This window comes from Nanorana parkeri, unplaced genomic scaffold, assembly GCF_000935625.1.
Source record: "Nanorana parkeri isolate BGI_ZX_2015 unplaced genomic scaffold, ASM93562v1 scaffold20, whole genome shotgun sequence".
Taxonomy (NCBI): domain Eukaryota; kingdom Metazoa; phylum Chordata; class Amphibia; order Anura; family Dicroglossidae; genus Nanorana; species Nanorana parkeri.
The window spans coordinates 1137688-1155496 of record NW_017306288.1 but is presented as its reverse complement, the minus strand read 5'-3'; the positions used below and the strand labels follow the sequence as shown (position 1 = coordinate 1155496).

The following is a 17809-nucleotide window of genomic DNA, read 5'->3' as shown; positions in this document are numbered from 1 at the left end:
CTTTGCTCTTTTTTAATTACAGGTAATTATAAATATTTTTAGTAAAGCATGATGCTCGCCAAAATGTTTCTTTTAGATTGAGTGGGGAAGGGTTAGAACTTCTGTGAAACTTTTATTTTTTTCCCCCTAAATTACTTTTTTGGTGAAAATGTGTCACCAGGACAGGAAGTGAGGGAATGGGGCCCCAGACATCATTAAAACCCCAACAAAAGTCTTAACCTTACCCTGGTCCTTTTACAATAATTTTAGTGGGCTCTAAACTTAAATAATTAAAGCTGAATTTTATGGGGAATTTTTCGGGGAGAGGGAGGATACAGCCCCGACCACATTAGATATGTGTAATTGTGTATATTCTTTTACTTGCAGCTGTTTCTAAAAAAAATTCACTTCACTGCCACTTCACAGTCGCTGGATATTACACTCAGCAGCACTGTTAGAGGATGCAGTAAGAGAATTCTGTGAGCAGCTGGCCCTCTCCTCTCTCCTCTCTTTGCCATTGGTAAAAAAATTATACTTTTCTTTTAAATGGTCTCACATAGTCTGCATGCTTGCAGCGTGCAGAGCGGTGGGATTACCTCATTGGCATGCTCCTGCTACTTTATTGCCCAGTTATAAGCTGGAGTGGGTCTTTGATCCAGCTATATTGCTTAAATCTAGTATAGTCTGCCGGGACTTCTGAGACTTAATTACAGTATATACAGTAGGTGGGGCACCTGGATCTTAAAACAGGACATCATTTCAAATGCATTGGCAGGAAAAATAATTAGCAATTTTGTATTTCAGCTGTCTGCCTTTTAAATCAGAAAGTCTACTTAAAGGAGAACTATGGGGTCAGGGCTTTTCCCCATAGTTCTCCTTAGGGTAACTGGAGGACACAAACCTAGTGTCCTCCCGTCACCCTAAGCTCAGTATACAGCGAGCTACCGCTCGCGGTATACTGAGATGGCGCAGCCGGAGCAGATCCCGACATCAATGTCGAGATCTGCCCAGCTGCGTGAGTGACAGTTGGCTCTGCCTATCTAGAGGCAGAGCCAGCTGACCCGCCCCCTCCCCCGTCCGTTCCGCCAGTCAGCACTGGCGGATCGGAGTGGGGAGGAGGGAATCCATCCCCTCCCCTGTCACGGCAGAGAGCCGTGACAGGATCGAGAAGTGAGCGAACACCAGCATGTGTTCGCTCACCTCCGAATCTACTGAGCCGACCTGTGACAGTCTCATTGTCACAGGTCGGCTAGAACTATGAGGTGAGTGAAAAGCACTCACCTCATAGTTCTCCTTTAATTTAGGTTTGATCAGATGGTTATCTAATTCACTGTGACTAGGCTAGAGAATCTTATTTCATGATTCTGTGCTGTACAAAATCCCTCTCTGAGAACTACAGAAGGCGTTGAAAGAAAACAAGCATTTTTCAGGATCAGGACCATACAGAATCTAGATATCGGCAACCATATGAATTTAGTGTGTATGATAGTCAGTATCGGATAATTAATTCCTGGATGGATTTTAAGGCACTCATCTCATAAGTACTTGAGTGGAACATTTCATATTTGACTGGTGTTTACCTTAAATCTGCAGCATATGCTAGTAATTTAACATGATGGTGGGGACTTAATCTTGGCATTCTTTATCTGTCCCAGGGATTAGAGTTGCAGGAGACTTCTTGTCATATCTCTAAACTTAAATAATTAAAGCTGAATTTTATGGGGAATTTTTCGGGGAGAGGGAGGATACAGCCCCGACCACATTAGATATGTGTAATTGTGTATATTCTTTTACTTGCAGCTGTTTCTAAAAAAAATTCACTTCACTGCCACTTCACAGTCGCTGGATATTACACTCAGCAGCACTGTTAGAGGATGCAGTAAGAGAATTCTGTGAGCAGCTGGCCCTCTCCTCTCTCCTCTCTTTGCCATTGGTAAAAAAATTATACTTTTCTTTTAAATGGTCTCACATAGTCTGCATGCTTGCAGCGTGCAGAGCGGTGGGATTACCTCATTGGCATGCTCCTGCTACTTTATTGCCCAGTTATAAGCTGGAGTGGGTCTTTGATCCAGCTATATTGCTTAAATCTAGTATAGTCTGCCGGGACTTCTGAGACTTAATTACAGTATATACAGTAGGTGGGGCACCTGGATCTTAAAACAGGACATCATTTCAAATGCATTGGCAGGAAAAATAATTAGCAATTTTGTATTTCAGCTGTCTGCCTTTTAAATCAGAAAGTCTACTTAAAGGAGAACTATGGGGTCAGGGCTTTTCCCCATAGTTCTCCTTAGGGTAACTGGAGGACACAAACCTAGTGTCCTCCCGTCACCCTAAGCTCAGTATACAGCGAGCTACCGCTCGCGGTATACTGAGATGGCGCAGCCGGAGCAGATCCCGACATCAATGTCGAGATCTGCCCAGCTGCGTGAGTGACAGTTGGCTCTGCCTATCTAGAGGCAGAGCCAGCTGACCCGCCCCCTCCCCCGTCCGTTCCGCCAGTCAGCACTGGCGGATCGGAGTGGGGAGGAGGGAATCCATCCCCTCCCCTGTCACGGCAGAGAGCCGTGACAGGATCGAGAAGTGAGCGAACACCAGCATGTGTTCGCTCACCTCCGAATCTACTGAGCCGACCTGTGACAGTCTCATTGTCACAGGTCGGCTAGAACTATGAGGTGAGTGAAAAGCACTCACCTCATAGTTCTCCTTTAATTTAGGTTTGATCAGATGGTTATCTAATTCACTGTGACTAGGCTAGAGAATCTTATTTCATGATTCTGTGCTGTACAAAATCCCTCTCTGAGAACTACAGAAGGCGTTGAAAGAAAACAAGCATTTTTCAGGATCAGGACCATACAGAATCTAGATATCGGCAACCATATGAATTTAGTGTGTATGATAGTCAGTATCGGATAATTAATTCCTGGATGGATTTTAAGGCACTCATCTCATAAGTACTTGAGTGGAACATTTCATATTTGACTGGTGTTTACCTTAAATCTGCAGCATATGCTAGTAATTTAACATGATGGTGGGGACTTAATCTTGGCATTCTTTATCTGTCCCAGGGATTAGAGTTGCAGGAGACTTCTTGTCATACAGCCGAAGCTCGGAGAGTGGATGAAGTTTTCGAAATGGCCTTTGAGCAGGCAGAAAATACCAGTCGGTTTGCCTTCAACAACCATTTTGGGAACGTCTTAACGCCATGCACTGTTGTTCCAGTCAGAGTGTACTCTGATGCCCGGAACGTCTTGTCTGGCATTATCGACTCACATGACAACTTGAAACAATTCAAAGACGATTTCATTAAAGTGCTTTTGTGGGTGCTTATTCAGACTTGCTACAAAAAGTCAAAGGTCCAAGAAGGCAAGCACACAGATCAAAGGGAAGAGAAAGAGATGAGCCTGTCTGAGAAACGCCAAGATTTGGTAGGTCCACGCCACCTAGAACACAAAGAATCCTTAAAGGATCTGGAAAGTTTTCATGAAGAAGTTGGTGATGAGTGGTCTGATGATGACATCTTCGAAATTCTTCCACATCCAAAGACTTCTGGAATCAAACCAGTCATAGCTGCAGCCAGTGGTGGGTTTTCCATCCCCGGCAGTGTCCAGACACATATCGATGCTCATGTGGAGCAAGATGTAGCAGTAGATAAGCTGTACTCTGTAGTAGGCTTTGGTCTTCCTGCAACTGACCGAGGAAACGTAACTCACGTTGAACATTTCAAAATGGTGGAGTTCAATTCCTCATACTCAAAGTTCCTCAGTATACCTCAAGACTGGATATTTGTTTCCTTGTTAAATTTGAAAATGAGGGAGATGAAACAGATGTTTCCATCAGACTGGTATGAGTTTGTTTTGTCTCAGTTAGACTTTCATCATTTAAGTAAGAAGCCCTCTGCTCTACTCGAGGAGGGTATCGGAGACAGGGCACTAAGAGACTTGTACATTCAAGGGTTGACGTCTATTTATTATGCCTTTTTTGGCATGGAAAACTCATCTCCTAGTTCGGCCTGGTTGTTTCGAGCATATTTGGGAGGGATCCCGTGGTCTATTTCTTTGGATTGGTTAACTGGAAATCCAGAACTATTTCAGCTTGCACTCAAAGCATTCAGGTAAAGTTCTGATTTATTTTCTAAAAATCATAGAGTTCATTTCCAAAAATTAGATGAAAAGAAAATTATGTTGTTGCTGGTAAACATGATCATGTCATTTTAAGGATCATGTATTTGTGTACACCCACCATCAGCTATTTAGCAGAAGCAAGGAATAAAATGACATAATCACCGAGAAGCAACTCAACACAAAAGGGCTTACACATTCATACTCACAGGGAGGCTTTATAAAGAAAAGCATGCAAATTTATAAAGCGCATCGTTGTGATTTACAAATTTGCATTGCGCTCCACTTGTTTTGAGACTGAAGGAAGTGGAGTGCCATTGATGACGAGGGGAAAAAAAAGTGCTCGGAAGAGAAGATGCTGGTTATGTGACCTATCAAAGTCAAACTTTAAGCCTCACCATGCATATGAAAATGTATATTCTTTTTACATCTGTGAATTTATCTTGCAGGTATACCTTTAAACTTATGGTTGATAAGGCAAGCCTAGGGCCAGTGGAAGATTTCAAGGAGCTTCTTAATTACCTTGAAGAGTACGACAACGATTGGTACATTGGTTTGGTCTCAGATTCCGAGTGGCAGCAGGCTGTTTTACAAGAGAAACCATACCTCTTCTCCCTGGGCCATGACCCAAACACGGTAAGGCCAATTTTACAGAAGTAAGCAAAATGTGTAACAAAAATTGGGCACATGAATTAGCACGACTATAATGTTAACTGCCATGTTATATGTACACAAACTGTCATTTGTGTTTTTAAGGTGTATCATAAGCCAATATTTTCTTTTTAGTTTTGGATATTGTATAAAAATGTGTGGCACTTCCACTGTTCCATTGATTTTAATAAGCTGCCATTAGTATTGAGGGCCCATTTCCATTTTTGTGGTGCGGGAACGTAAGTTATGTCACGCATCGCTGCACCACATAAATGTAATTGGGCCTGAAAAACATATGTTTTAAAAAAAGAAGCAACAGAAAAAAGTACAGATAAGGAAGAAGGATTTAAGAAGAGTTACATGGAAATAAGTTTAATTTTGAAAAGATTGCTCTAAAGCAGCGTTTTTCAACCACTGTGCCGCGGCACACTAGTGTGCCGTCGATTAATCGTTAATTTCTTTGATCGATCAAAATTATTTTGATCGATCAAAGTTACTCACCTCTCCGCCGGCTTCCGGGTCTTCCGTCGGAGATCCGGTGACGTCACGGACATCGACGTCACCGGACTCCTCCCCCCTTCCCCGAGTGGCTCTGTCGGCTAATGAAGGGAAGGGGGGAGGAGTCGGGTGATGTAGTTGTCCGTGATGGGTAACGAAGGGAAGGAGGGAGGAGTCCGGTGACGTCACGGACATAGACTCCTCCCCCTTCCCTTCGTTACCTGACGGAATCACTTGGGCTGAGTCTCCTCCTCACTCTTGGGCCGGTGAGTCATCGCATGTGTGTACAAGGCAAAATCTGCTACCCTGGTGAGACCCCACAAAGCCATGGGGCTTTTGGGGTTGTGTGGTAACGCTGGGTGTGCCATGAAGGAGTTAACAATATGTGTGATCATTAAAGTGTGACTCATTCTAACCGCAGAGGGCAGAACCAAATGTAAAGCCCCCCCCTAACCCGGCTTCCTAGGAAAGAGAAGGGGGTGAAGGTGTTTCCCCCCGGAGTGTGGTGAGACCCCCTATGAGCCCTGGTGAGACCCCACAAAGCCATGGTGAGACCCCATGGAGCCCTGGTGAGACCAGGGCTCTGTGGGATCTTGCCAGGGCTCTGTGGGGTCTTGCCAGGGCCCTGAGGGGTCTCACCAGGCTGGTGAAATCGCACATAGCCATGGTGGGACCCCATAGAGCCCCGTGTGAGACCCTACGGAGCCCTGGTGCTGGTGAGACCCTACAGAGTCCGGGTTTAACCAGGGCAGTGTGGGATCTCACCAGGGCTCTGAGGGGTCTAACCAGGCTGGTGAGACCCCCACATAGCTCTGGTGAGACCCTACAGAGCCCTGGTTAAAGCAGGGCTTGGTAGGGTCTCACCAGGGCTCTGTGGGGTTTAACCAAGACTAGTGAGACCCCACTGAACCCTACTTTAACCAGGGCTACGTCAGTGCTACAGTTTGAATTTAAAACGTATTTGTGTGAAGTGTGAAGTTAAGTCATGGATTGAACAGAAATACGAACAATTTTAAAATACTTTATTATTTCATAATAAAGTAATTATAAAATAATTTCTTTGTGTTTATTTGATTCCTATTCAAGAGAATTACTTTATATATATATATATAGTCAATATAGGCACAGAGGTAAAAAATTTTTAACATTTTCTAATGGTGGTGTGCCTCGTGATTTTTTTCATGAAAAAAGTGTGCCTTTGCACAAAAAAGGTTGAAAAACACTGCTCTAAAGGATTATGAAACCCTCACATTTATTTTGCATATATCTATTGCTAGCAAGCAGTCATATATATGCAAAAACTTTTTTTTTAAACCTTTGGAAACTGGTTTAAACTTACCTGTGCCTTCGCCGCACGCTCCCGTTCGAACATCTGAAGAGCCTCATGCGGCCGCAAAGGATCCTGGGGCGGACGAATGCGCAGTTCAGATGTTCGGCCGGGAGATGAGGAGAGACACAAGGTAAATCTATGGAGCAGCGTGCACCCGGGACATCAGAGAAGAGGAGGACAGAGGATTCAATGCTGGATCGGAGACCCGCACCAGCGCTGGAGGGACAACTGAGAAGGACAGTAAAGAAGATGATCGAATAAAGAGGCATCATTTAAGGTAAGTCCCTTCACTAACATTGGATGGGGGGAATAGCCTTTAATGTCACTTTAACATCAAATGCAGATCTAGGGTAACTCCTTTGATCTTCATATGAATGAAACTGAGTAAGTACAAAGTAATAATGTTTTTTTGTATTTTTTCTGAGTCTTGTCTGAGAAGTAGTTGTAAACACTCATCAGATGCCATTCAGAAGAAATACAAAGTAACATTATTACTTGTTTGTATTTCTTTGGAGTCCATGTTTGGTGGCAACTGTTCCTGCAGCTGCTGTTTTACTCTACAAGTCCCGACTGTCGTTTTGACGGTTGGGAAATGCTGTTAAGAGGCCAGGGGGAGTGCCAGGAAGGGGAAAGGGACAAAACAGAGAAAGGGACACTGGAGGGGACACTGATCAAGAAAAAGAGGGATCACTGCAGGCTTGTGAATGCGATCAGCAGGCATTTCGCTGCCCTATCTCATACACAAAGCCATGCAGGGGAGCTGCATAGAACCACCAAGTTTGCATACTGGATATAATTGCCAGCTTGTTAGCTGCTGCTTATATCCGCCCAGGTAAATACAAAGTGTCAGGTACTATTTGAGTGTACTTGCTGAAGCTACCATGAGCTTACAGGCTCAGAAAATACAGCCGACTTAAGGGATGCTGAGCTGGTCAGCTGCAAGCAGTTCTGTTTTTGCTGTATCACTTTCATTGTTGGTAGTGAAAGGGTTCTTGTTGCCTTTAACAGCTCAGTTACCCAAACAGATTCCAGCATGGCTTAAGACATTCTAGACATATAGCATGGACCATGACTTAAGCAGAGAGCAGTGTCTTGAAAAGAAGTGCTTGTTATTGCTTAAATATTTCTGGCATCTTGGGATATTTTTGCAACCTGGATGTAGCCTTTCTTGTGTGTTGTGGCTGTGTGTTACCAACTATCTTGTGTGCAGAAAGCAAGGGGAACTCTTCCTAACAGGAACACAGACGGCAATAAAAACATAAATGTGTGTAGAAGAAGCACTAAGTGTTTTTGTTCTCGGTAATCCACATTTGTGATAGCTTTTCTCTCTTGTGGAATTTGGAGGACTCGATGAGGCGGCTCCCACAAGAATAAGAAACTTCCAAACAAGAGGAAGGAGGGTCTCCAGTGAATTCAATCAAGAACAGGCGGGGTCGGCCCCTGCACCCCCATCTGTTCTTGAGCAATAAAAGCATGACGATGGTTTTAGCCCATCCGTACTCTGCTCAGAATAGGAAAAAAAGACTTTTGCTGAAATTTCAATTTTAACAAACTCACTTTTATCAATACAATTAAACAAACGCACTCTCCCTAGCCCCCTAACCTAATGTAACCTAGAGCCCCCACTCTATTAAAATTAATCCTAGCAGTGGGGTAGCCCCATTGCAAGGGTTAATTTTATTAACTCTTGGAGTTCTTCTTTGAACCTAAAAAAAATGTATTGTAGTGAAGTTTATCATTCCTTGGATGTGACGGCCCCTTTTTAGTTTTTTTTTCCACCTGGCAATTCTACCAGTAATACACTTTCTGTCCTAGTATGACAATGCTCACTCACTGTACTGTGTCTAGGAGCAGCATGGTCTCCCTAGTTTGTTTTGGACAACAGAATAACTTTCCCTCTCCTCATCTCCGTAACTTGGGGAGGGGGTGTTCTGTACTGTACAGAAGTGAAGTGGGCAGAGCTGATAACACTGATTGACATTCCAGCTCAGCACAGAGAATTACCAACTGGATTTCTGTCAGATCAACTGGTATCATTTTGCATCTATGGAACAGATACACTCGCAAAGCCAGAGTATGGAACATGACTTCACCACCAGATCCTCTCCTACTCCTTTGACTTGTTTCTCCCCAATATGAGCTCTATGGGGAAGAAACTTGTCAAAGGAGTAGGAGAGGGTCTGGCAGTGCAATGACGTGCCGCAGTCTGGCTTTGTGAGTTTGCATTTCTGCCAATAAATCTCACTCACTTTCATTTGGATATTAAGGAAAAAGAAAACAGAAGTGCAGCTTTTTATGTTTGTGTCTGGATGCTGTGGGGAGGAACGGATCCCAGTAGGTATGCACCCCTGGCTGGTGGAAGAGCTAATACTTGTATGTATGTTTGCTTTCAATCGTAAATTTAACGGAGCTAAAAGAAGCAAATAATATAGGCTCATTCTTAGGGCTTACATGCACTTTAATCATCAAGAGTAGACATTCCCTTTTATCAGGGCTCAAAATTTCAAGTCCTAAGCTACTAGCCAGATCTTAAAAGCTACTAACCACCAGTAGCCCCCCCTTACCCCTCCCCTGCCCTGCGCAGTACAGAGGTCAGCGGTCAGTATGTAACGCAGTGCAGAGGTCACAAAGAAAGTACAGGGACTTACAGTTGCTTTGACCTCTTCTTCTCCTGGTGATGGTTGGGGAGCAGCAAGGTTTTCTACACGTCCAGCCGGTTCCAGGTGCTCTCTCCCGCTCAGCAGAAGCCGGCCAACTGCAGTTCGGCAGTCTTCCTCTCCCACCAATGGCAGCTGAAGTGGGTGGAGGAAACAGCTGTGGCCGCCAAGGAGCCCAATCGAAGCAGGCGCAGATGATGGCAGTCCAGCTTCTTGTTCTCTTCTCCCCGCCACCGCAGTCAGAGCAGTCTTAAAGAGCCCCCCTCCCAGTCCACATCTTTCGGACTTATTAATCTGAGTTGCCCCACTCAGTTTGCCCTTCGCTTGCGGTCATATTGAGTGGGGCACTAAGATTAATAACGTGCTGGATTAGTCTGACCCAGGGGCGGTCTGGGCCCGTAGGCAGGGTGGCAATTGCCCCCAAGCCTCTCTGATACCTTTGCAAACGCCCCCCACTGCCGCGGTAAGCATTTAATCTCCCCTCTTGGTCGCTCTGCTGCTGCCGAGAGGAGAGAGATGAAGGGCTTGGGGCGGCGGGGAGCATTTGCAAAGGTATCAGAGAGGCCCGGGGGGCAATTGCCACCCTGCCTCCGGGCCTAGTCCGCCCCTGGGTCAGACTAATCCAGCACGTTATTAATATGAGTGCCCCACTCAATATGGCCACAAGTGACAGGCAAACTGAGTGGGGCAACTCAGATTAATAACGTCCAAAATATGTGGACTCGGAGGGGGGGAGCAATAACAGGTGTGATCAGAGCCGCCTCTCTGAGTGCCCGCTTCGTGGAGCTGAAGTTGCAGCGGCCAGGAGGAGAGAGAGCGCAGAGAGCTAGTGCCGGCTCTGGATGGGACACTACTGCTGCGGTGATCGTTCGCTTCTGTTCTCTCTTCGCCTTCTCGCCCGCCCTGAAGCTGCAGCAGCCGAGAAAGAGAAGAGAGAACAGACGCGAGCGAATGACAGCAAGGGCGGCGCACCCCTTCGCTGTCATTACACTCACCAATTGCGAGGGGGCGAGTGGAAATTTTGAGGCCTGCCTTTATTATTTTCAATAATTTACAGTCCCTAAAAACTGACTGTGGGACTCTTATTTGGTGTACTGACCCAGAGGTCGCCCACCTCTGTCCTAAATCATGTAGTATTAATCTACAAATATAATGCCTGTAGTCCAAGAGACCTGTAATAAACTTTGCTTTATGATTTAGTTACTTATTTTCTTCATGTGTCAGCTGCTTGTGCTTACAAGGGATCAGAGGCAGCTGTTCCGACAGGGTGACATCTCGTACGCTTATCTAGTGTAATAACCATAACAAGTAAAGTCTTGTAAAAATCTAAATGTAGTAAAAGGTTGAAGCCACTATTGTGCAATATGGGTGAAAAGCCAGGAACACTAGGGCAGCCAAGAGTGTTTGTTAAATTCTTTCAGCCGTTCTCCACTGAGATGCAGTTGTTTCTAACACAAAAGAAAATCAACTTTGTCAAGGCTCGAGGCACGAGCTGCTGGAGAGGAGAGTATACATCTTCATTCACAGCAACCTACCACGGAGAATTTTTCAGAGACTTGACAAAGTCGCTTTAAAGGTTCTTCTCTTTCATACCCATTGAGGAACACAGTAGGTCTTATACCTTCGGGTTATACTACCACCTACAAATGGATTGGACACTGGCAAACAAAAACTGCAGACCAGCCCAGGATAATCCCTCCTACTATTAGCATGCCACAGTTTTTTGCTAGCGCCTTAGGAGGATGGGTGTATTTTCCTCAGCTCTTCTGGGTTAAAGACTAACCTCATTTTTGCTATCACTTTTTTTCTTCTTTGATATATTCCTTGATCAAGACTCTTTTTCCACATCACTACTGGAGGCTTATCTTCAGCCTGGCTTTTGAAGTACCACCTCCACACTCAACTGGACGTTGCCTGGAAGTGACCTTCAGGCACTGGGTTCCATGTGGGGCTCTTTCCATGCTCCGTTATAATAATAATTAGCTGCAGAGCACTTTCTTGGGCCAGAACCACTGGCGCAACGCAACTTAGCGCTTGCCCTGTTTCAGAAGACCCACTTAGTGAGTGGGCCAGTTGGACAAGCACTGAGATCTACCTTGTTTGCCTAGGATACTGGATGCCTTCTTCCCCCGTGCCTACCATTTCTTTGCCGTGGATGGGAATAGTGCCAAATTGCTCCCAAATTAAAGGAAACCATTTAGGCTCTCATTGATGCAGTGTGCACCACTCTGAAATTAGAGGGTCATACTGTTGCCTTTACCAATGATGTCTCCAGTCGTTTAAAAACTCCTAAGGCCTAAGGCAAAGACTTCCCTTTTGCACCCTGTTTTCCAACTATTTCTGTATGGAGATTGGAAGCTTCCTGGTAAATTTTTTGCTTACCTAAGTAGATATTAGGGTTCTATCCATCTGGTGAGGGTCATGTACAGAAGTAGTCTATTTCCACTGTAGATCTAACCATGTCCCATCTCAACAAGAAGACACTTTCTATTCCAGGAGAGGGTGTGCCTGTCTTCAGGGACCTAATTGATGTGCAGTTGGAAGCTGTTTTTTGTAGAGCTCTGTTCTCTGAGTTCTTGGTGAGTCCTCTCCATCACCCAATCTTGGCTGTGACTTTACTTTGTCAAACCATGTCTGATTGGTCAAAATCCTGTAAAAGAAATCTAACCACTGCTGCAGTTGATCCCTTGATTATTGAACATATGTACCAGATGGTTGTAGAGTTAAACTTCAGCAGTGATAGTTTGCTAGAAAACTCTCTTCTCATTTCCCACATGTGTCTCATTTCAGTACTTATGCGTGGGGCACTTTGGCTAAAGTGCTGGACTGTGGAACCCTTGTGTTTAAAAAAATAAACAAATAAAAAATCCCACTCGCTTGGCCTTCAAGGGACAATGGAACCAGCTGTGAAAAATATTATAAAGGATGCTACTGGTGGCAAGAGCACCCATCGTCCTCTCCGGAAGAAGCAACAGACAGCAAAGCCTTCTCCCTGTCTGACTAGAAGGGAGAAATGCTCTTTTTGTTTCTTCACTCCACGTCGAGAACCCCCCAACCTTAGCACCCAGTCCACCCACAAGGTCTGGCACTCTAAAGTCTGCCAAATCCTCTGACAAGTCTTCCTTAGCATGAAGGTGCGCCCCCACATTCCACAGTGGAGGGATGTTTGTTTGTTATCTTTTAAAGACACTTGGACAGCTTGCATCTCAGACACTTGGGTGCGGGAGGTGCTATAACAGGACTACAGACCAGTGTCTTGCTCCCTGCTTCCTCTTGGGTTTCTTACCTCCAACCTTGCTGTCTCATTGCACTGATTAGCAGATCTCTGGATCAAGGTGTCATTGCCACATATCCATGGCAGAACGATTTTAAAGGTTTTACTCTAACCTGTTCACAATGCCCAAACCCAAAAGGGAACATTTGCCTCATCTTGGATCTCAAAACTCTGAATATCTTCATTCGGGTTTAGAAATTCTGCATGAAATCCACCAAATCTGTCATCCTCTCCCTACAACAGGGACACTTTCTTGCGTTTGTGGATAATCTTTCCAACATGTCAGCGATTCCTATGCTTTGCTGTTGATCCCCTGCACTACCAGTTTGTGGCGGTGTTCTTCAGCCTTTTTCATCTGCACCTGGGGTACTCACCAGGGTCCTAGCCCAGCATTATCCTTACTGCACACTTATGACTTTCCCATTGTGGGATAGTTAGACAACCTCCTGTTATGGAAACAGCCAATGTGGGCTCTGTTGGACAATATGGCTTTCACTGGCCAGACATTACATTTGCTCATTTATACTCCAGACCTCATCAACACAACATTCTGTCATCATGGGAAAAGTTAATCTGGTACTGGATAGACTGATTTGTCACCAAGGACCAGGCTTGAATCTGGTTTGATGGCTCAGAAATCTGTCTCTGGAGTCAGGGAAATCCATCCTCCCCCATCTTTTGGAGGAGTTTCATGATATATGCAAGCCTGTCATGCTGGGTAGGCAATTCCATGTCCGTTTCACTCCAGGCCTCCACAAAGCAATATTCTGTTGTCATGGGACTAGATGATTTGGTCTCTGGACAGACCAATTCATTTGGAATCCAGGACCAGGTTAACCCTATCTTGGTGGCCCAGGAATTTGGCATTGGAGTAGAAAAAAAGTCCTTTCTTCCAATCTTTTAGAGTATTCTCATGGCTGTTATGCTGAGGATGAGTCCTGGGCAATCTGTCAGTACAGGAGACTTGGTCATCATCAGAGTCTTTTCTCTTGATCTCCAAAATCCTGGAATTTCTGGAAATTTGTCTGTCTCTGAAATGTTGGACCATTCTATTGGAGTGTCATCCAATCTGGATTCAGTTGGACCACTGTGATGGTGTACATCAATCATCAAGGAGGAACCAGAAGTCTTAACGCAGCAAGAGAGGTAGATTGGATTCTGCTCTGGGCAGAATTTCATGTTCCAGCCTTGTAACCCATGTACATTCCAGGCATAGAGAATTTGCTGCAAGTTTTTCTCAGCCGGCACTGTCTGGACCCCAGAGTTTGGTCCTAACACTTGGAGGTGTTCCAGAATCTGTGTTGCAGATTAAGGATGCCAGGTGTGAAGCTTCTGGCCTTCAGATTCAATAACTGGACAGGTTTGTCTCCATATACAGGAATCCTCTAGTGTAGGCAGTGGATGCTCTGGTGGCTCCGTGGGTCAGTACACATCTCTTAAAAAATGTCACTGAGAGCCAATCTGATGTACTGAATTTAAATGAACATGCTGACTGAAGGAGAGAGAAAAGAGATGAACTCAGCAGTTTGTTGCTGCTCCTTTAATGTCCGGTCACTGACTGGAAGCTGGGAGGGAACCTAGCACTATCACTTTTAAGTCCGGTCACCATGTTATCTGGCAGGACTGTGTAAATATCAGGACTGAATAGAAAGCAGTATAAATACTTGGGCAGGTAAGACGATTCCTATACATATATTTATATTGTGTGTTTAGCTGTTTGCATTGAGTTTAGCTTTAATTCGAGCAGTAGCCTGCTATATGTCCATGTTTAGCAGATGCTGCATATTACATGTAAATCTGGTGGTTAGCAGATGTATTAACCAATATTTTCCTTGCATTCAGGGCGTCTACACTGGCAGAGTGCTCACCCTTCAAGAGCAGCTGGTGCAGATTGGAAAACTTAATGCAGAAGCTGTTCGAGGTCAGTGGGCGAACCTTTCCTGGGAACTTCTGTACGCCACAAACGATGACGAGGAGCGATATAGCATACAGGCTCACCCAGTGCTACTACGGAACTTAACAGTGCAAGCGGCAGATCCGCCTCTTGGATACCCGATCTATTCCTCTGTACCTCTCCATGTGCCTTTGTATTAATCCCTCTACTGTGTTTCTGCATGTTCAGTGGAAAACACTAAATTATAACCTAGTGCACAGGAATAGATGCTGCTCTTGGACTTTCCTTGTTCAGACATGTCACACTATAATGAACCGCACGCTCCGGTTGGTTACAATGATGTTACCCGTCACATTACCTCTAAGTCACTGTATTCATTCACTTTTATCAATACCAGTAGCATATTGACGAGTGACTAAAATTAGGTCATGGCTTCCTGTGTAAATATGTGTACACAAAAAAATGTTTGACCAAATGTGTATAATATAAAATAATTATTTTATAAACTGTTCATTTTGATTGTAGTAAACTACAGTGATACTCCTGGCATTTGTGATTTTCAGCTTAAAGGACCAATCCACCCATAGTGGATAATTCAAGAAAGGTGATGGGTTGTATTGTCTTCCTTTTTATATATATATTTTAAGGATGGCAACATCTGTAGTCAGTAGCTCCTTCAGCTTGCCTCAGCCATTAAGCTAGGTTCAGATCAAAGCGATACCCGGGACCTCGCCATCGTATGCCTATGCACACAGCAGTTGCTGCGCGGCCTCATTGATTTCAACGGGGTTACATCCACTCGGCAATCGCTGAAAAAATGTACATGTACCTTTTTTTTGTGACACATGATGCCCTGATTTTTTAGCCGCGATCGTGTTAAATTGCACGGGGGGAATCACGGCGGGGGGACCGCACGATCCGACTGGGGTGACATTAGAAAATAATGGCACCGTCAGCCCAATCGGCTGTGGTGGGCGACTCCGTGACCACCCGGCAATCCACACGGTTTCATGCACGATTGCTGCACGGTCACGGATCGCGCAGGTGTGAACCTAGCCTTATGAGAGAGATCTTGTGTTCTCTTCTAGATTTTTCATTTAGTTTATATACTGTATGACCAGGGATAGACAAACTTCAGTCCTCCAGCTGTGATGAGACCTCAAATCCCATCATGCATCTGCCTCTGGAAGTCATGCCTGTGTCTGACAGTCCTGCAATGCCCACCATAGCTGGAGGGCCAAAGTTTGGCTACACCTGTTATAGAGAATGAAGCAGGAGGTGTGAGAATCGCTTGATAATGGCTGGGTTATGGACCAGAGTGTCAGGAACACTGCACACAGCAGATGGCGCCTGCGCATGCGCGCGAGCACGGCGTGACCCGCAGTGTCGGGCCGGGCCGTGCACTTTCGCGTAGACGTCCGTGCGCGTGCGCGCAGCACGTCACGTGCGCGCATCTTCTTCATGCCAAGCGCCTGATACAGGCTTTCCGTAAGAGGCACATTGAGACGAGGCTCCGGATGGGCATCCGGAGGCGGCCCCTTGGGAGGGGGCAATGTCAGGAACACTGCACACAGCAGATGGCGTCTGCGCATGCGCGCGAGCACGGCGTGACCCGCAGTGTCGGGCCGGGCCGTGCACTTTCGCGTAGACGTCCGTGCGTGCGCGTAGCACGGCGCGTGCGCGCAGCACGTCACGTGCGCGCATCTGCGACGTGTTGTGGCGCCAAACGGGCTATTTAAACTCAGCTCCTCCATGTCTCCAGTGCTGAGTACTCTTTCAGCTTGTGCCTAGTATCCTGTGTCTGTTCCTTGGTTTATTAGTTGTTGGTTTTGACTCCGGCTTGCTCCTGACTCCGCTGACCTTCTGGTATCCTGATCCTGGCTTGTCTAGACGATTCTCCTGCTCCCTGCCTGTTCCTGCATTGCCCGCTTGTTACCAAACCCGGCCTGTGACCCGACCACGAGATTGCCTTATGCCATACAACCTCTCTGCCCGCACGTTGCTGATCCGGTCTGCCTGACTTCGTTTACTCTCTGTCTGCCTCCCTGCTGTGCATTTATATTATCCCTCACGGCAAGAGACCGTACGAGTTACCCTCTGGTACCGAAGTCCTCATCCAGGCACTCATGCCCCGCTGTGCCCCAGACTACCTGTCTTCTCTACCAGGCTTTCTGGGACCAGAGTTGCAAGAGAGGGGCCGCCCTCGTCATCTCAAGCTCCACCAGGTACGTGACACAGAGTCACTGTGTGTCCAATATTGAGGGGGGTGACCCTTGAATTAAATTAATCGTTATTACACATCTAAACTCTTTAGTATCCATTGATAGAAGGTTTGAGTTGTTTGTGAACAGTCAGACCCTAGAAAATCAGCAGCATCAAGTTATCTCCGGGTAGAAATAAAAAATGACATTAATGAAGTAATGTATACAATCCCAAAAAATCATCTTTTTTTTATTTCAGTACCTGAATTTGACTTGTTAGCCTTTTCTCATGTGTGTTCCTTTTTAATACAACTACAGTAGAGGAAGAGGAAGTATTAGCCAATGAGGGATGATGCATGCACATGTGCTGACAAACACCTCTGCCTGCTGCTTCTCCATCACTGTCCAATCAGAGGCTGTGGGCTGACCGGGTAAAACATCGCCCATATATGTATTTCATCTGTGCATTTGGCTGTTTGCCTAGAGTTTCGTTTTTAAAGCACCTTCTTCAGAATAAACATTAAAGCAGCCTGTAGGCCAGGCACGTCAAACTCAAATGAAGCAAAGAATGAACTGCGTAGAATAATTGTGCAAGGCAAAGAGCAAATAACAGGCAGTGTCGATTCAGCAACGCGATCGATTTCACAATGCGCGCATCAGTAGCAGTTCACAATAACAGCACTCAGTCCTCTGAGGCAGCAACATGGGCTGAACGAAAACAAATTTTTTTTTTTATGAAAGTAAAAACAGATGCATACATGTGCAAATATATGTAGAACCACAACAAAGCGCTAGTACAAAGAACCAACCATGCAGACATACGATACTGTACATATGTAGCAATGAAGAACAAGCTTGAAGGCACAGCAAAGAAAAATAAATTCTCATCCAGGGCCTCTTGGCTGGCTTACAGGCTTAAAGCATATTTAAACCCAATAACAAAAGTGCAACAAATTGTAGCTTACCATTCCGTAAATGTGGTGGCTGCATTAGTTTTCTTTCTTTTTTTAACATACCTTTTTTCTATATTTTCGCCTGGCAATCATACCAGTAACACACTTCCTGTCCCAGGGTTAAAGTGCTAAGTCTTCATACAGTACCTATGAAGAATCAACATTACCGCCTTTTTACAGGACAACAAACATCTTCCCTCGCCTCTTTTGCAGGTGAGGGGTTATGTAGTCCATAATAAACTAGAAATAAT

At 45.2% G+C, this 17809-nt stretch overlaps 1 protein-coding gene across 2 annotated transcripts in view; it reads left to right on the top strand.

Moving 5' to 3' along the window:
* Positions 1–14973, top strand: part of PCNX4 (pecanex homolog 4 (Drosophila)) — a 44840-nt gene extending 29867 nt beyond the window's left edge. For both annotated transcript variants that reach the window (XM_018562580.1, XM_018562572.1), the window contains 3 exons: positions 3048–4093; positions 4550–4736; positions 14353–14973. In XM_018562580.1, coding sequence (XP_018418082.1) covers positions 3048–4093; positions 4550–4736; positions 14353–14604 — 1485 coding nt within the window. In that variant the 3' untranslated portion in view covers positions 14605–14973. The remainder of the gene's footprint in view (positions 1–3047; positions 4094–4549; positions 4737–14352) is intronic.
* Positions 14974–17809: the final 2836 nt, after the last annotated feature.